This window comes from Nicotiana attenuata, unplaced genomic scaffold (genome assembly GCF_001879085.1).
Source record: "Nicotiana attenuata strain UT unplaced genomic scaffold, NIATTr2, whole genome shotgun sequence".
Classification (NCBI taxonomy): domain Eukaryota; kingdom Viridiplantae; phylum Streptophyta; class Magnoliopsida; order Solanales; family Solanaceae; genus Nicotiana; species Nicotiana attenuata.
In genome coordinates, this window is record NW_017670614.1 from 301,138 (window position 1) to 321,620 (window position 20,483).

At 36.8% G+C, this 20,483-nt stretch overlaps 1 protein-coding gene and 1 non-coding gene across 2 annotated transcripts; both read left to right on the forward strand.

Annotated features, from left to right (window-relative positions):
* The first annotated feature begins 1,733 nt into the window (after positions 1-1,733).
* LOC109241542 (jasmonic acid-amido synthetase JAR1-like) lies at positions 1,734-6,920 on the forward strand. The gene is made up of 5 exons (XM_019408295.1): positions 1,734-2,134; positions 2,961-3,062; positions 3,372-3,763; positions 4,252-4,701; positions 6,307-6,920. Exons 1-5 carry the CDS (start codon positions 1,809-1,811, stop codon positions 6,843-6,845), a joined length of 1,809 nt encoding a protein of 602 aa, XP_019263840.1. The 5' UTR covers positions 1,734-1,808; the 3' UTR covers positions 6,846-6,920.
* Positions 6,921-17,506: 10,586 nt separating this feature from the next.
* TRNAW-CCA lies at positions 17,507-17,580 on the forward strand. Its single transcript has one exon. It is a non-coding gene; the product is annotated as a tRNA-Trp (tRNA).
* Positions 17,581-20,483: the final 2,903 nt, after the last annotated feature.

The following is a 20,483-nucleotide window of genomic DNA, read 5'->3' on the forward strand; positions in this document are numbered from 1 at the left end:
ATATATATATATATATTGTTTGACTGAAAATTATCAAATACTTTCCAACCAAATCAATCGAAATAATTCTAAGGGTAAATCATAGCTAATCATAATTAATCACTGAATTAGAAGACCAACTTGAGACATTGAAATAATCAAGTATGGAACAATAAAAACGGGATTTTATTCATCAAGGTGACTTTACCTGCCTCTCCTTGAAGAGGTTCAGGATCTTACATTGATCTTGTTTCTTGCTCCACTAATGGAGTATATCTTTCTATTTTTGGAGTATTCAGAGTTGTCTAGAAGAAGAAGCCCCCTTTTCTTGCATGATCGTCAGATCTTCAGATGGGGAGGGTGAGATTTCTCCCTCCTGAGTGTTACCAGGTGTTGTGCTCAAGATGTTTTCTCTGCCGGCCTCGTTGAGGGGGCCCATGAGGTTGGTTGTGACGCCTGCTATTGCTTTCAATCTTGCGTCATTTTCCGCCATTTTTCGATTTCAGTAGGGTGTGAAGGAAGGTGGTTTATTTTTGATGTTCTAGGTGCAAACTATGATTTCGATTGCCGAGTTCCCCACAGACGGCGCCAAATTGTTTGACTCAAAAGATACTAATTACTTTGTAAGCGAAAAACAATCAAAATGAATCAAAGGTAAATCGTAATCGAATATAATTAGACCTAGAAATATATATTATGCTTGTGATTGTTTCAACGATCTGGATATTCGAAAGAGAGTAAGAGAAAGCTTGTTGAGAGAGAGAGAATAAGAAGCTATCTTCTCTTTCTCTCTCTCTCTCTCTCAACAAGCTTTCTCTTACTCTCTTTCGAATATCCAGATTGTTGAAACAATCACAAGCATAATATATATTTCTAGGTCTAATTATATTCGATTACGATTTACCTTTGATTCATTTTGATAGTTTTTCGCTTACAAAGTAACTAGTATCTTTTGAGTCAAACATATATATATATATATATATATATATATATATATATCAGTAGCGGACATAGATTATTAGCTATATAAACACACTAATAAATTTTAAGAAATAAAAAAAGACATTTGGCACATATATCAGTAGCGGACATAGATTATTAGCTACGAGTTCAACTGAACGTAGTATTTTCATGCAAAATATGAATATATATGTGAAAATTAAAATAGCAGTCTGGTGCACAAAGCATCCCGCGGTCACGCAAGGATGCAAGCATCAGTGGCTGATTTTACAACTCGAATTCGTGATCTTTAGGTTACACGGAGACAACTTGACCGTTGCTCATATGCTCCGTTTCATATTGTGAAAATTACTAGTAAACTTTTAAGAAATAAAGAAAGACATTGTACACATATATTTAAAATTTCTGAAACTTTTGATTTTAAACATGTCATGAAATTGTCTATAGCTATAAGAGTATGTCCTTAAGATAACACCAATGATTTAAAAAAGAAATAATTTCTAAATATCAAAATATAATTTTTTTTTTTCTTCTAAACATACATAACAAAGAACAAGTACTTAGTGTCTATCGAAAACAGTCTCTCTACCTTCATAAGATAGGGGTAAGGTCTGCATCCATACTTCTCTCCTCAGATCCCACTTGTGGAATTATATTGGGTCCTTGTTGATAAAAAAAAGTAAGTGTTATATAAAATGGAATAAAATAAAGACTTAACTTGATATTATAACAAATTGCTTGGACCCTACTAGACTCATCATTTAAATCTTATGTTGGCTCTTAAATAACTTGAGCCTCACAACTCCAAATGAGGACTAAGCCAACACTTTATATATCTTTGCTGCTGGCTACACTCTTAGCCTTAACAAATGGAACCAACAGAGGCCACTTACAATGGCAATGCTGACACCCAAATAATCAGTTGGTTCGAAGAATCCGCCGAGAACGTCGCCGCTGTTCAGCGGCAGACGCTTCGGCGGATTCTCGAACTCAACCATGGTGTTGAATATCTCAAGAAATGGCTTGGAAATATTAGACTTCAAGATATTATGAATGAAAATGCATTGGAATCAGTCTTTGCCACTTTGGTCCCTCTTGCTTCTCATGCAGATTTTGAGCCTTATATTCAGAGAATTGCTGATGGTGAAACAGCTCCTCTTATCACTCAAGAACCAATCACAACTCTGTCCTTAAGGTGAAGTTCTTGTATTCTTGAGCTACATTTTTCTCTAATTTTGACACTGTGAAATTCTTTGCACTGTTAGTGTATGCGGAGGCAGATGTACCATTAATTATTTGATGGTTCAACGCGGAGCATAGATTTACACAAGAAAAAAAACTAAAATGTTATAAATATTAAGTTTTTAACTCATAATTTCAAAGTGCAGCGAGTTCAGTAGTAAGAATTTAAAGGATGAATCCGTCAAGTTTAAATCTTGAAGCCTCTTTTTAATGTATAGAAGTTAATTTTTATGTTTACTCTTTTCTTTTTTTTCTTATTGGAGTGGCAGTTAAGAAGCACCCTTTTGGCAATAAAATAGTTTATATGGAAAAGACAATCTATTATACTCAAACATCTCTATAACAATCTCATTTGTTCTTCATTTTTTTTGCTGTTATAGCAAAATATTGTTATAAAGAATATATATTATAACATAGCATAAAAATTGATTCCATAAAAAAATTGATTTTTATAGTGAATGGTTGCTATATAGTGATGTTGTTATAGAGAAGTTTGACTGTATATGCAGTTGTTCAAAGTACTTGCTAGAGATATTTATTTCATGATAGATTTAAACAAGAGAGACAAATTACTAGTTCTTTGAAAAGAACAAATCATTAAAGCTAGTTTTAAATTTCTCCTAATGATGTTTTCTTCTTATTCTTTATATAATATTGGATAGAGATGAGCTTAAATGGAACAATACAGAGAGTGATGGTTCATATATCCGACCCCAACTTGCATAATATTGAGGCGTAGTTGTTGTTGCTGATATTTTTTCTTATTTTGTTGCATTCAGTTCTGGAACCACAGAGGGAAGACAGAAGTTTGTGCCATTTACTCACCATAGCTCCCAAACTACTCTTCAGATTTTCAAGTTAGCAGCAGCTTATAGATCAAGGTATGGCTAAAATCTTGAAATTATTCAAAATTTCTCTATTTTGGCATAGAAGGGGAGCCTTAGAGCAACAGTCAAGTTGTCTCCGTGTGACCTATAAGTCACAGGTTCAAGCCGTGAAATCAAGTCATTGATGCTTGCATCCGGATAGGCTGCCTACATTACACCCCTTAGAGCGCGGCCTTTCCCCGAACCCTGCGTAAACACGGGATACTTTGTGCACTGGGCTACCTTATTCTATTTTGGTGTATTTTCATTAAAATCTGAATATCTTACTAGTTTCCTCTGTTTGCATGGTGGGGTAATAAACAGGATTTATTCAATAAGAGGAGGAGGAAAAGTTCTTGAATTCATATATAGCAGCAAACAATATAAAACAAAAGGGGGACTAATAGCAGGAACAGCCACAACTCATTATTATTCTAGTAAGGAATTCAAGATTAAACAGCAAGACACAAAGTCTTTTACTTGCAGCCCTGAGGAAGTCATTTCAAGTGTAGATTATAAACAATCTACATATTGTCACCTCCTTCTTGGCTTGTATTTTTCTGAGGAAGTGGAATTTGTGACCTCAACTTTTGCATATAGCATTGTTCAAGCATTCAGATCATTTGAAGAGCTGTGGAAGGAATTATGTCATGACATTAGGGAAGGCACTCTTAGCTCAAGAATCAACATAACCAAAGTCCGAAAAGCCGTCTTAGGTAAGCAAACTGTTAGAAAGAGTATACTTTTAATCTATGTTGCTCGGATTCTCTAAAAATGTCACTAGGCGTGTGTCGGATCCTCCAAAAGTTCCACATGCGTGCGAAGACATTTTTGGATGATCTGAGCAACATAGCTTTTAATTACTTCATTATGTCTTCAACACATCTCCTCACGTACAGGCCTGACTCTTTTTTCTTGGGCCTAGCATGTAAAAAATCTTTTCAATAAATGGGTGGCAGTGACACATTTCGGAAACAGCCTCTTTGTCCTTCCAGGATAGGGGTAAGGCTGCGTACATCTACCCTCCCCAGACCCCACTTGTTGAAAATCACTGGATTTGTTGTTGCTGTTGTTGGGTGCCTGTGAGACGTGAACTCAATACCTCTATATATTTTGATATCATGCTGAAGTGTGTTACCATCTCGTCTAAAATTTAAATTTTAGAGAGAGTATGTTTTTAATTAGTTGATTATGTCTTCAACAGGTATGACTTTGCCAAATCCAGAGTTGGCTTCAAGAATTGAATCAATTTGTGAGGAAGTAGAAAAGGAAGATTGGTTTAGCATAATTCCAAGATTATGGCCAAATGCTAAATATGTTTACTCAATAATGACTGGCTCAGTGCAACCATATTTAACAAAACTGAGGCATTATGCTGGGGAGTTGCCTTTGGTGAGTGCTGATTATGGGTCCACAGAAAGTTGGATTGGAGTAAATGTGGAACCTTCATCTCCACCAGAGAAAGTTACTTTCGCAATAATACCCACTTTTGCTTACTTTGAATTCATACCACTACATAGAACCAAGTCACAAAATTGCAATAATAGCCAAGATGCCAATCTAGCCACTGATGACTTCATTGAAGATGACCCTGTTCCCTTATCTAAAGTCAAGATTGGACAAGAGTATGAGATTGTCCTCACCACTTTTACAGGTAATAAAATAACTCAAATTTTGTATTGCTCCTTTTTCCATGTCAATGTCATGTAAATATCTCTATGCTTACCTGCCTTTTGTTAAGTGCCCACTTAGGAATTTATTGCACTGAGATATTTTTTGAGTGATCTGATAGTATAAATTTTTTTATACTGTCAGTATATATAAGGATTTACACTGACAGTATAGGATTAAGTTACAAAATATTGACTGCATAAAATATTTTAATTTAGTTTAACATGTTGTAGTGGTTATTACCTACTTTATATAAGGTAGACGGCCTACATCACACTCCCTTGAGGTGCGGTCATTTTCTGGATCCTACATGAACGCCGGATGTTTCGGGCACCGGCTGCCCTTTTACTTCTAGCTAGGTTTTATCTTTAAAAAAAGGGCAGCTCGATACAAAGCATTCTGCATTTACATAGAGATGGCGGAAAGGCCGCACCTCTAAGGGTGTGATGTAGACAACCTACTATAACGCAATCATTAATGACTGTTTGTATGGCTCTAACTCGTAACCTATAGATTACACAGAGATAATTTTATTTTCCAAGGCTCCTCTTTTTATCAAGGGTATTTAACTGTAACAGTATTTCAAAGTGACCTAATAGTGAAAAATTCTTTTATAATGCTCCCTCATAGACTCTAAACTAGACTATATAGCCTGTTTGGCCAAGCTGCAAAAATCAGCTTATATTGAGAAGTGTTTTTTTTTAAAAGTGCTTTTGTCAAAAGTACTTTTCGTGAGAAGCATTTTGTGTTTCGCTAATTAATTTGAAAAGCACTTCTGAGCAGCAATTGGTGTTTGGCCAAAGTTTTAAAAACTGATTCTAAGTGTATTTTTCTCAAAAGTGCTTTTTAAAAAAGTACTTTTGGAGAGAAGCTACGTTTTTTCTGCTTCTCCAAAACTGCTTCTACTTCTCCTCAAAAGCACTTTTTTTTCTTCCAAAAGCTTGGCCACACACTCCAACTTTGGAAAAGAAAACATTAAAAAAAAAAAAAAAGCACTTCTAGAATTTGAAAATCTCGGCCAAAAGGCTAGTACATCAAGCACTATGCATCAATTATTTGTACTGAAATTCGACAGTAAGTCTATCATTCTGTAAAATATAAACATGGGGCGTCTGTAATTCCAAGAACAAGGGATTATATAGTCCTTTTCACACTGCAAAATCATCTTACTTTATAAAAAAAGAAAGTTGGAACTACTAAGAGAAATTCCTTTTTTTTTTCTTCTCAAGAAACCAAATATCTTGGGGACCATGGCATCCATATTAAAAGACTTTACAATGGAATATCTTGGTTAGGTGGCATATTTTGTGTTAGAGTTTGTTTTTATTTTTCTTCTTTTGTCTACTTGCAGTGTTTACCTTTTGAGTTTTTAATTTCTATAGATTACTAGTGTAGAAGAACTTTTATTGAGTCATCAAAAGATAATTACATGTAATTATTCACAGTAAATGAAATTAGTAAAAAAGAAATAAAGCAGGTAACTTTTTACAACATATTAAAATACGTTGATTGTGTAAAACTTATTTCAATTTTCAACGTATATAAGTTAAATTCTTTTATTTTTGACTAATTGAACCGCTATTTGCAGGTCTTTATCGGTATAGACTAGGTGATGTAGTAGAAGTAGCCGGTTTTTACAAGAACACCCCCAAACTCAACTTTATATGCAGGAGAAAGCTGATATTAACAGTAAACATCGATAAGAACACCGAAAAAGACCTCCAGTTAGTGGTGGAGAGAGGTTCGCAGATACTTAGTAAATCAAGAGCTGAGCTAGTTGATTTCACAAGTCATGCAAATGTAGCAAAAAGACCAGGCCATTATGTGATTTATTGGGAAATCAAAGGAGAAGTTGAAGAAAAAGTTTTAGGAGAATGTTGTAGAGAAATGGATGCTTCATTTGTGGATCATGGATATGTTGTATCAAGAAAAACAAATTCAATTGGACCATTGGAACTTTGCATTGTTGAGAGAGGTACATTTAAGAAGATTTTGGAACATTTCATAGGAAATGGAGCAGCATTAAGCCAGTTTAAAACTCCTAGATGTACTAGCAACCAAGTTCTATTAAGAATTCTTAATGTATGTACCATTAAAAGGTTTTATAGCACAGCCTATGGTTTATAAAAATGCAAGTTTGTATTGAACGTGATACAGTCAGACTTTTCTATAATAACATCTATATATAACAGTTATTTACTATACAAGTCAAGTTTTTCTCGGAATCGGTTTTTATGTTATGTTATAATATACGCCCTCTATAACATCACTTTATCATAGCATTCAAAAAATATCGGAACAAACGAAATTGTTATAAAGAGGTTTGACTCATATAACAATATTTTTTTTTTAAAATTATCATTAGAAACATAATATTGCAACTTGATAGAGTAAGATATGCGCTTTATTACAAAACTGCCATTAGAAATATAATATTGCAACTTCATTAGAATACGGGTGGTACTTTATTACAAGACATTTCTATAGCTATAAGAGCATGTTATTAAGTGAAAAACAAGAGATATCAATATAATTGGACATCTTGACAGGATGTCATTGACAGATACAACAACACCAATAACGATCCAGTAGAATTTCACTAGTGGGGTTTGGGGAGGGTAGTGTGTACGCAGAGCTTACCCCTACCTCGAAGAAGTAGAGAGGCTATTTCCGAAAGACCCTCGGCTCGAGAAGATAAAAAGACAAAAAGACAAAAGAGGATAATATCAGTACCACCAGAGAAATCATAGGAAAAATAAAAACATCATGAAATCCAAAAGATAGATGCAAAATAAAATCGATAGCTAGTAAATAGGCCTCGCACTATGAAAAACGAAATAATAAGACACAACATTGTCACTAGCTATCTTAGACAAAAACCCTACCAGACTAGCTATCTTGACAGATACAGTTGAATAAATTTGGACTTCTTGTACATTGATTATACTAAGTTTGTACCTGTTGCTATAATTTGTAGTGAATGTATTTTGTAAGTGTCTTAAAAATTAAGAATAATCTTCTCCTCCTTTTCTGTATTTGAAGTATGCAACAACGTTAAACTACGTATAATGACATGTCATCAACAGTAGCTGACAAATTTAACGATTGCCCCAGCTTGAATCTTGTTCGATCCAGATAAAGAGATGAGATTTTTTTTGAATCCTTGAACCATATGAAGGCGACAGAACAGAACAATTAAAAGCTGTTGGACCAGTACATTATACGAAAAAGTCATGCAGTGAATGGCAGTGCTGATAAGATTTTAATGCACTGAAACAAAGACATTTTATGGATTCAAAACTCAGCTACCGTGTTTAACAAAGGCGACTTTATACCGAGGGTTCGAAGTTGAAAACTCTGATTAAATGTAACGGAGTATTTACCATTCCGCCACTACTCTTACTGGTAGGGACGGAGGGAGAGCATTAGCTACGGGTTCGGACGAATCCAATAACTTTTACTTAAATTTTGTATTTGTATTAGAAAATTCATAAAATATGTATAAATATTTAATTGTGAACCCAGAAACTAAGACGAGCTATGGCTTCGATGACAAATTCAAAATCCATAAATTTCAAATTCTAGCTCTAGCTCTGCTTACTGGGGCTCTGAACGGTTCCCGTGGAGTTTGGAGAGAAGTGTATAAGGGGGAATGAGGGAAGGATTCAATTTATATGCAACTTTTTTTTATATTAAATATCAGTATAATAATCTGTCACATTATAACATATTGTTTGTGTTATTTTCTATATTACTAAATTTATTATTTAATTTGATTCTGCAAAATTCTTTATATATAGAGAGATCAGAGAATCACTAGAAGAGGATAAAAACAAATTAAACGAGCATAAGGAAACGTCAAAATTCAAGTGTATTATTAAGATGTTACACGTAGAAAGCCTACAGCCATGCAATAATACGAAAGCGTGGACAATTTGCTAACACAAATATAACTTACCAATTCTTTTATGAATTTAATAGAATTACTTTAAATTTTTAATTTGAACGTTCTTTCTTGCTTCGTGAACTCGTTTTTCACAAGAGATCCAATCATTGATATTTGAAAATTAAACTACGATTATTACCAACAAACGACTTTCTTGTAATAAGACAGCTAGCATTATAAAGCCAAAATTGTAATATTAAGTATATTTGATAAGATTTTATATAAGGTGGTGTGTAACCACACAAATGGAATAATTTTCTTTTCGTTTTATAGGATAAAATGATGCCCCTTGATGTTGAAATTGAAGGGAGCAGGCACTGGGGGAGGGTAAAGGATTCACCACTTAATATGTATATGTTGGGTTTTGGGTGTGAATAGGGTTTGATCTCACGATTCTTTGTAAATGAGAAATAAAGGAACCTTTTTGTCCCTTATTGAAAAAAGAGAAAAAAATTGTTATGCTTTTATTAAAAAATACTTCTACTAGCTCTTAAAGTGTTGAGCGCCTTGGACTTTGGCTTTTCTATCCCGGAAAATTCTGAAATCTTTCCCTTCCCCCTGAAAATTCTAATATCTCTCCCTTATACATAGTTAGTGTTTTTGATCCCCATTCGGCTTCCTAGATCTGTCCATGAAAATATGACAATTTATGAATATTGGTTAGAATTATAAATTATCAGTTTGCAACTTTTATATATGTGCGGGAAATAAGTATATAATCAAAATATCTCAATTCAAAATTTATAGTGTCTCAATCTTGAATCCATTATTGATCATTGACTAAAGTGTAAATCATTAATATGTAGAAACAAAGGAACTCCGGCCAGCATTCATAGATTCTGTTTTTCCTATCAGAAAAAAGATCATCAATTTACAATTACACATACAAATACTACTCCATTAGAAGCCCCGAACTAGAACACGTTAATTCTATTTTATATTAGATTTAGCAAAACATTTACTATGTCAAGAATTGATGATATATTATATTAGTGTAATGAAAGAAATACTAAGGAATGGCGGTTTAATTACTTTATATTGTGAAAATCGTACACAAATGGAGTAGCGTCAAAAGACTTTGAAACGTTCCTAAATGAAAAGAGTGTCTTATAAACTAGACAAATGAGTTAATTACATATTTTTGTGTTGATTTTACCTAAATTTTCTACTACTCTATAAGAGAGAGTTAGCAGGTACCTTGCCGTCAACATGCCTGCTTATTGTGAGGGTATTTCTGGAATTTCATTGTTTATCTGCTTTCAAGCTACTGTACATGAAGCTTTATCACCTGTACATATTTGTTGAGTGTGCTGATCGTGTGGGGCCACCTCAATTCCTATGCCACGTGTCTAGGTAGCTTTTGAAATTGCTACTTCCTATCATGTGGACCCCCCTTTTAATGTTTAAATGTTACAACTAATATTTATTTATAGGCTAAATATATAAATAGCCCCTTTAAGTTGTTCCCAACGATCATTTGAACACTTAAACTAACCTACTGATCATTTAGACACTTTTATTTGATAGAAGTGTGTGCATTTTAAACATCTTGTGCTGACATGGCAAATTAATTGTGCCTCACTAAGCATTGAGCGCGTGAGGACTCTAAATAATGTTGTTTCTTTTATTTTCAGCTCAAGTTATTTTTATGTGTGGCCCACACCACATTTTCCTTTTTTTCCTCCAAAAAATTCATCTCCATCAACCAACCTTCCTCCACTCTAACACCAGTGGCTCCTACTCATTTTAGGGCCACCGTCTGCCATAAATCCATCACAGGATTAAGGAAACAAGCCAACAATCTCATGTGACCTCCGCCACAACAAAAAAGCAAAGAAAGAAAAATTAGGTGAAAGTACTGTTTTCTATAATTATACAATCTAATAAATAATAGCAAACCCATAATACCAAATTCAAAGTGTACAGAAAATTTCACCTTAAAAAGTAGAAATTCACGAAGAAGCATGCACTGCAATCATCTAAATTACAGAATGAGAAAAGAATCAAATTGAATTCGCGGCAGAAGTAAATGACAAAAAAATAAAATCTGGAAGAAGAAGAGGAATAGAACAAAAACGGCAAAAAATTTCCTTTTTCCGATGACGTTTGATTTTTCCGGCAAACACCTTGTTATGGCTTATCATAATTCCATTCCACGAAGTTTGATTTTTCCAGCAAACAAGCATTACTTTAACTTAGGCTAAATTGATTTGAGTAAAGAAGATTAAATTTGGTATGGAGATTAAAAAAAGGGTGTTTTTGATGAAGGAGAGAGGATGCCGTGAAGAAGAAGATTGGGGGGGATTCTGTGCTTGGAAGAATTGAAAAATTATGTTTTAGTCTTTTTTTAGTATTTCTTAATTACATGTGAAATTATTTTTATTTAAAATTACATGTGTTCTTATTTAATTGGCTCATTTGCCATGTCAACAGCAAGTGTATATCACGCATAGGGTCTACTTGACTTAAGTGTCTAATAAATACACTTCTGTCAAATAAAAGTGTTTAAATGGTCAATAGGTTAGGTTGAGTGTTTAAATGATCGTTGGGGACAATTTAAAGAGGCTATTATGTATTTCGCCTTATTTATACCCTTGAATTATCATTTTTATGACGTTGATGTTGTATAAATTTGTGAACTTTGAGAACCTTCTAACTGTTCCAAGAGTATCAAATGGCTGATGTAAACATTTTCAAGTATTTTCAAGCTACGATATATATAAACTGAAGCGATGAGCCGGCAAAGTTCAATAGTTTAAAATGAAGTATTTCAAGCTACGTGATTAACTTGGTGCAAATTTAGTGTAATATTGTTGAAGGATTAGTTCTTTACAATAATATGGAAGACATATTTCTTAATCAAACAGAGGAAGAACATTTTATATTATACTGATAAATTTACAAACATTAAGCAAAAATTTTAGAAGTTTTTACAGAGGAATTAAGAGGAAAATAATGATTTAATTGGGATTCAAGGGCATAGACGGATCCGTAAAAAGAAAAAGCAAACAATAAAAATATTAAACTCTATGCCTTAACTTTTGAAAAAAGATGTTTCCATTACAAAAAAAAAAAAGTAGGGTATAGGATAAAATTATTATATAAATAGATCGGATAAATATTAAAATAAAATTATTTAATAATAAAAAAGGGCAAGATAAATATAAAAAAAGGTAACTACGCGCTTAGATCAAATCGATCGTTCCATAATGTGTCATTTTTCGTCAATATGTAACCAAAAAATCTAAAGATACGATACAATAAAATTAAAGTAACAATCGAGATAAATATTGTATTTCAGATAACAATACGATACAATATAATAAGTAACAACCATCAAAACAAGTTATTAATATTGGATCTTAACATTTTATTATATACCCCCTTTCTCTCAAAATAAAACCTTCATTCATCTTCTTCGATCTTCCTTGAAGATCTCTTCTTGTGATCGATTTTAGCACTAGCATAGTTCGCTTCGGTCGTGTCATTAGAGTCGATGATGATCTTTCCATCTCTCACCAACACTTCAAGACTGGTTCTGAACGCCACGTAACATCATCTTCAACCAACCACCACCGTACTTTCGGCGCGACCACTGGCCCAACAAGTTATGTATAATAATCACCTGGGTTCAAATTCAAAATTTAACCATCATTCAACCAATATCTGATTGTATTCGAAGAGAAAAGTATTTGAATGTGAAATTTGGAAAGAAAAAAAGTGTTTCCAAGTTAAGTTATGTTTGGACATGAACTTAACATAAAAAACTTCATCGAAAATGTCACGACCCCAACCCGGTCGTAATGGCGCCCAACACACTGCTAGGCAAGCCCGACCAATTCAACAACCTTAACACTTTTTATACAGTTCATGATTCAATTAACACAAATAATTACTAAGTCATAATACTGAAACTCTGAAATATAATTAAAACATGCGGAAAATCCAAGTAGAAGTACTACTACACAGCCCGAAGAATCCGGTGTCACAAGTCTGAGCTTCTAATACACGGGTGTCAACCTACTACATATTGCTCTAAAGAAATGCGGAAATAAAGCAAATAGGTTAGATGGGAAGATCAGGACTGCGGACGTCATGCAGCTACCTTGATGCTCCCAGATATGATGCTCGGCAGAGAAATCCTCACTCAGCCTCAGTGGGTGCATATAGATCTGCACACAAGGTGCAGGGAGTAATGTGAGTACTTCTAACCCAGAGAGTAATAAACATAAATAAGGGTTGATAGTAAGAAATCCTGGATAGGCACAATGTAAGCTATAATTACAGCAGTTTAATCCAGATAATGTCAACTCAATAAACCAATGAAAACAATGATGCTGCAACAGATAAGTAAATGAATGACAATCAATTAAGACATGCAACAAATAGTACGGTACTCTCTAGTACCCGTTGCGGCGTGCAGCCCGCTCCATTTATTTATCGTCGACGGCACTCACTAGGGGTGTGCAGACTCCGGGAGGGGCCCCTTACGGCCCAAGCGCAATATCAAGCCATCTCGTGGCATCCATTAGGCCCTAAGCCTCATATCAATATCAATATAATACTGCTGCGGCGCGCAGCCCGATCCCATACTCAGTCCAGAATCATATAAGCCCCTCGGGCACAATAATATAGAAATATTCAGCCCAAACTTCATTAGAAATATTATTTAAGTTCCAAGTTTTGAGAAAAAGTGGCTGAGTTTGCAAAACAGTACTAAATACTAGGACTGAGTTCAATTGTCTGAAAATATGGTAAGAAACCAGTAAAAACAATCCCTGAAGGATTCAATCAGTTGGCACGAGGCCAAATTATGACAATTAATCCATTTTTATAAGGATCTCACTAAGCTTCAATCAATTAGGTCGTAATTTTATTAAGCGGGACGGACCAAGTCACGATCCCCGACGGTACTCTACCCCACGCCCATTATCCGGCGTGCAAGTCACCTCTACATAGCACTACAATGTGCAAATTTGGGGTTTCAAACCCTCAACACAACATTTACATCTATTACTAACCTCAAGCCGGCCAAAATCCTAGCTCGCTATTCCCTTGCCTCTCAAATCGACCTCCTCGCGCGTCGAATCTGACCAAAACCACAACGAGTACGTTACATTATGCTATAGCATCAATACCCAATCGAAAATAATCGAAAAATATCAATAATCCCGAAATTGACAAAACCCGAGCCCCGGGTCCACTTCTCGAAACTCAAAAATTTTTTAACAGAAAAGTGTTCTTCATCTTCTCCCGACTCCGTACATATAAAGAACACCAAAATCGGAGTCCGTTTGACCCCTCAAATCGACCCCTAAAGGTCTCATAATCTCAGGCCCCAAAATCCTATTTTTCTACTGTTTTTCATAAATTAAAGGCTGGGATTATGGTCTATAATCACCCAGAAACGAGTTAATAATCAAATCACTTACCTCTGTGATACCCACTGATTTTCTCTCTTAAAAATCGCCTCAGAAGCTTCTTCCCGTTCAAAAATTGGAAGAAAACTCGACCTACTCATTATAGGTATACTGTTCACGCGTTTTACTGCTCCCAATGAATTCCTTGTGAAACTCTAATGAATTTAGGCTTTTGAATCACTCAATTTGACCTTATAATGAAGGAGATATGTAGGTTTTAAGATTTGCAAATAGTGCAGGTTTTTAATACGCCGTCAGGAGCAATTTCGTCATTAACCTGAAAATCTGGGCAACCTTGGTAAAATAGCCATAAAATCCTCATACGATGTCCAAATTCGACGATTCTTTTTGCAACGGGTCCGTAATTACGGTACGGCTCTAATGATTCATTCAAAATAGTAATCGGAGCTCATTTGTTCAATATGACATCATTTATGCTTGAAGAAACGACGTCGAAGCATAAGAAAAACGAGCACAACGCAGCCCAAACCTATCCGAAACTCACCCGAGCTCCTCGGGACCGCATACGAACATACTAACACGTCACATACTTAGTTGCACTCTCAAAACACCAAAACTAACATCAAAACACCAAATTTACATCGGATTCAAGCCTAAGTTCTTCTAAAACTTCCGAAACACGCATTTGATCAAAAACCCAATCAAATCACCTCCGAATAACCTGAAATTTTGCACACACATCCCAAATCACCTAACAAAGTTACAGCAACTCTCGGAATTCCATTCCGACCCTCGGATCAAAATCTCACCTATCAACCGGAATTCGCCAAAATACTAACTTCGCCAATTCAAGCCTAATTCTACACCGGACCTCCAAAATCACTTCCGATCACACTCCTAAGTCACAAATCATCCCCCGAAGCTAACCGAATCGTCGGAATCCACATCCGAGCCCTCTAACTCATAGGTCAACATCCGGTTGACTTTTCCAAAACAAGCCTTCCTTAAAGAGACTAAGTGTCTCATTTCCTTTCAAAAATCAACCCAATTCAACTCGTTCACATAAGACACTGATAATGAAGCATCAATAAGCAGGAAATGGGGGAAGCGGAGCGGTTCTCATGAGACGACGGGTCGGGTCGTCACATACTCCCCAACTTAAACAAACGCTCGTCCTCGAGCGTACCCAGAGTTGTCCTAGAAGCCAACCAATAGCTGAATGACCTTACCAAGCATATACCCGGGGGTGATCCCACGTCACCCTATCTTGCATAGGTCCGATAACACAACATAGCTGAAATTTCATAATCCATCTAGTCCATAAACCATAGAACCACATTGTACTTTCTGAAATCATACACAAGATCAGAACCTCACATCTATACTCAGAATTAGCCCGAACCAGCTGTAATAACCCATACCTGCAACCTCAGGTGCAATCATATGATATACTACATAACCCAAACACTCGAAACGATAACTTCTATTTACAGCAGTTGCCCACAACACCCGAATACCGGTAGAAAACCTCTTATCAACTAAGGTCTTATTCCAACACTTTCATATACTGCCAACGATAAATGAAACACGCAATAAACCGTAACCATTTCTCAGATCAACCATTCATGAAGCCACTTCCCTTTTGACTAATACCACAGCAGATTCCGAGCTGAACCTCGATATTATCCTTCCAACAAGCTGAAATCAAATCCGTTCGTATTCATTAGTGACCCCAACGATCACATGGAATGGTGATATGACACCTCATTACAGGCCTAAGCCACAACTTGCATAATACCCGCACCAATAAGAAACGGTCTGAACATACTCAAATTATGAAAAATGACTCAAACGAAAGAGCTGTACCTCAAGCTCATCAGTACCATCACAACACAAGGCTGAGACCCCGTCTCACATCATAGAAATATAACACCTGAATCTACCCCGAAAGGTCATATCTCCACGTGGCCTCGCTACAATGCGCGATCCTATCCAAACACTGTTACACATGAAACACCTCAAGTCACTATGCTCAAAATCGACAGCCACGCACAATTTGATGTCTGGAACCAAAGCAATTCATTACACCCACGGTGAAACAAACAACATACACCACGCAACCCGATAGGTCATAACCAATACTCCATTTACCGAGCAACACCCAATTACTCTTCTCGCTCGACTCTCACTATGAATCCCCAATAGAACCGCACCACATGTGCCCATAACCAACAAATCATAATGTCTCACAACACCGAAAAGCAACTCATAGCTCTCCTCAGATAACTAACAAGCTCAATAACGGTCGAATCAACCTATCCCTCAACAATACAATTCGGGGCCAACCAAGACAACTCAAGCTAAACACGTATCCACATCGGCCTACCAACGAACTCATTACCAAGAAAGCCTGAAGCTGCTCCTTCCACTACTATAACTCCTGCCGGAGCCGTACGATACGGTGCCCGGCACCAAATCAATATCGAAATCCACAACCTCGCCTGGCGACATGACCGGCCACAAGAAACGCATCCGAAAAGTCCCTTAACACCGGAACGGAACCAATGGTAGGAACCTCTGCACTAACATCCATCACGAAGGCCCAATTAAGAAAAGCAATCCTTCCCAGCCGTCCACTAGGTCTTTGAAATATAAACCACTCTGCAAGAACATAATCCAATGCACCTTGCCACTCAACCCGTGGCATTTCCGGCATAGCCCGCAGCGTAATAGTTCAGCATCACCTAACACTAAGACAACCAGTCTGAATTTCAACATCACATCCAAAATATAACATACCAGCAAATAAAGATCCGCTCGAGCCTCCAAATCTCGATTGCCGCTAAACGGTGCCGAATACACACGATCCACAACCACGACATAGCCTGTACATAAGAACTCCCAGTCTCCAACTCCATATAGCACACGAATCATCATACCTGATCCCAATTTTTGCCGTCCGAACGCATACCACACCTTAAATACCCCATCACTCCACGATAGATACTTTAAAATTTTCTGTGCCACCAAGCAAACCCGAATACCACTAGTTGATCCAACAAGAAAATGCCGCAATACTACCGAAGTATCATCAGTTTAATCATATTAACCTTTTTCTGAGACATAGACGAAATGAGCAGAAAATTTGTATATATCAATGGAGGAAATAACCATGTGGAAAACAAGACAGGAATTCTCTACAATTACACTGTGGAACAATTGAAGGGATGTGGCGCAGCTTGGTAGCGCGTTTGTTTTGGGTACAAAATGTCACAGGTTCAAATCATGTCATCCCTACCTATTACTGCTCCTTTGAGCAGTAACGAGGGATCAATTGAGATCGCTTCAAATTGGACATAATCTTTGATTTTTATCATGCTATTCTAGTATATGCATACAAAATGTATTGGGGTTATGAAAAGAATCCTTTTGTTTACAGTCTTATCTATTCTGATAAGAAAGCGCTCTTAGTTCAGTTCGGTAGAACGTGGGTCTCCAAAACCCGATGTTGTAGGTTCAAATCCTACAGAGCGTGATTTTTTTCTTTAGATCGAATTAGAATAAAATAGATTCATTCAGTAACTTTCACAACAATCGGAATTTGACCTCCTGTGCCTGTGAATTAAAGAAAGGAGGAGGTCAATCAAAAAGAGATGTTAATTAATCAAAGGTCCAACTGAATCTCGTCAAATCGCTTCCAATTAGCAGCACCATTTCCTTGATTATCTGAGGCTACCCGTTGCCTATGAGTTTTATGAACTTCTTTTCAGAACTGAACTGAAACCTCGTACACGCAAATCTCGATCCTCCACAACATACCGCATATACCATACCATCCAAGGATAGCAGGAAATTTTTTATCTCCCTTCCGAGCCACAGACATCTACGCACTCAACTAGTCAAGAACTTCCATTGATCCCATCTAGAAGAAAAATCATTACACATTCCATGTCTCTCATATTCGTAGAAAATGCACCTCTTCAACCATGGTAGAAATCAACAAGAACTCTCTTAATTTCGTTTGCATAAATTAAACTGCCAGGACAGAATCCTTCTAACTCGACCAAGCTAAGCAAGCCATCAAAACCCAAGAGCATTGCTGCAAAATACTTGTAAGGGCTCATTACCTCGAACACACACGAAGAATTAATCATATCCTTACCATACCGATTCGGTCTACTATCAAGCTATTCCATCTATCTAATTTCCCTTCTGATTCATCATCAACTTGATATTCCCCCTTGCTGTAGCACCACAGTTCCTCAACCCAGGCTCACTATACGAGACCCAAGCACAAGACCACACTGTCTAAGACCCATAAGCCACTGAATCCTCTCTCAAATATTCCCAGAAATACCACATTCCAAAATACTTTACTCTGAAGAACTTCCTGCGAATCTAAATCCGTTACCTTTACTTTCCAGATACTGATACATAAAATCCCATAATTAACATAAAATACCACAAGTCTTGACCTTTTCCAATGAAAACACAGTCTTTAACCACATACACAACCTTAAGACACCTGATTGTTACGTGTAGAATCTTGAACACATTAAAATCATTCTCGAGAGTCATTTACTTCTTATTCAAACTGCAATTCACCTGATCAAACGAACATAACCACCCGTGCCTCATTAGCACTCGGACATCGCAGGATATGACCTCATCCCAATACAAACAAACATCTTCCTGCTCCATGCACCGAGCATTCTTTACCAACAACAGCTTATGACATCCTGTGATTCTCAAACATCTACGAAGCACCATATAACCTTTGACAAAATTTTGCTTCACTCGTGCCATCCTCGGCTCAATTTCCGCAACCAGAACTGATTCGCCAGCATGCCTCAAACCGGAACCAACATAGCACATAACCGTACAATTAGCCAATCAACAGCAAACTCCCCAACTTGGCTCGAAGCCACAGATCAAAACACTCCCAACAACTCATAACGCACATACTCCATTGCTGCCTTAATACCATAGTGAGATTAAACTCAATCCTTCATAAGCTTGTGGAAACACAAATCATCTAGAATATTTTTTTTAAACTCTTCTGCAAATCTCGTATTCACTCACACAACAGTTAAGCCCACTCTTTAGGCGATCCAATTTAGATGTCAACACATTTTCTTCACTTGTAAATGAGATCTTCTAATAGATAACATAAGGATCACATAACTTTAGAACACTCCGCAGGAGATGACCCACCTGCTTTGCCTCCAACTACCATTTCTGTATACCTTCCATCGTCCTAAACTGTACGCAGTCGCTTAGTCTTCCTGAGTCTGAACTCATACCGCAACATAAAATTTTTACTTCACTCTCAACTGGAAACATGAAAAGATTCTTCACGCGCCCATAACTCAGGCTATACCTCGAATCGCAATGGAATTCAAACACCTAATAGTTCTTCTATCATCCAGTAGGCCTTCCTCATCACCTCCAAGTCACATAGATGCACCTTGCAGCACTAACATACTCACCACGTAGCTAACCAGCCGTCACTCCCACTAATAGGGGCAATGCCTAACATACAAGTTCGAAACACTTGCTCACACAATCAACACCTCGGTGCTCAAGCCATAGGAAAAGATCCAGCCTCAAGTCCTCCAGACTGGCCCAACATAAACTCACAGAGATTACATCTCGCCCCTCGATCGGGGAATCACAAACCATCAAGGCACATCTGATACTGAGTGCTCATGCGTGCGTACGAACACGTGGAAGGAATTTCAAGAGTTTCTTTTCAAGTTGAATCAAGGACGCACGATAAGAATTCAAGAATGTGAAGTTTTCCTAAAGGTTCTGCAGCCTCTCGAGGATAAGTACAAACGTCTCCGTACCGATCCACGAGACTCTACTAAACCGGCTCATGACTCGCGAGACCAAGTAACCTAGGCTTTGATACCAAATTGTCACGACCCCAACCCCGATCATGATGGCGCCCAACACACTGCTAGGCAAGCCCGACCAATTCAACAACCTTAACCCTTTTTATACAGTTCATGATTCAATTAACACAAATAATTACTAAGTCATAATACTGAAACTCTGAAATATAATTAAAACATGCGGAAAACCCAAGTAGAAATACTACTACACAGCCCGAAGAATCCGGTGTCACAAGTCTGAGCCTCTAATACATGATTATCAACCTACTACATATCGTTCTCTAGAAATGTGGAAATAAAATATAAAAAAAAAGATAGAAGGAAGATCAGGACTGCGAACGTCAAATGCAGCTACCTTGAAACTCCCAAATATGATGCTAGGCAGAGAAGTCCTCACTCAGCCTCAGTAGTACCTGGATCTGCACGCAAGGTGCAGGGAGTAATGTGAGTACTCCGACCCAGTGAGTAATAAACATAAGTAAAGGCTGAGAGTAAGAAATCCTGGATTGGCACAATATAAGCTATTATTACAGCAGTTTAA

Bases quoted from the DNA above. Each gene is read 5' to 3' on its own strand.
- LOC109241542 (XM_019408295.1), top strand. From the start codon at position 1,809: ATGGAACCAACAGAGGCCACTTACAATGGCAATGCTGACACCCAAATA. The intron at 3,063-3,371 runs GTATGGCTAAAA...GGTAATAAACAG, and splicing joins GCAGCAGCTTATAGATCAAG to GATTTATTCAATAAGAGGAG. The intron at 3,764-4,251 runs GTAAGCAAACTG...TGTCTTCAACAG, and splicing joins AGTCCGAAAAGCCGTCTTAG to GTATGACTTTGCCAAATCCA.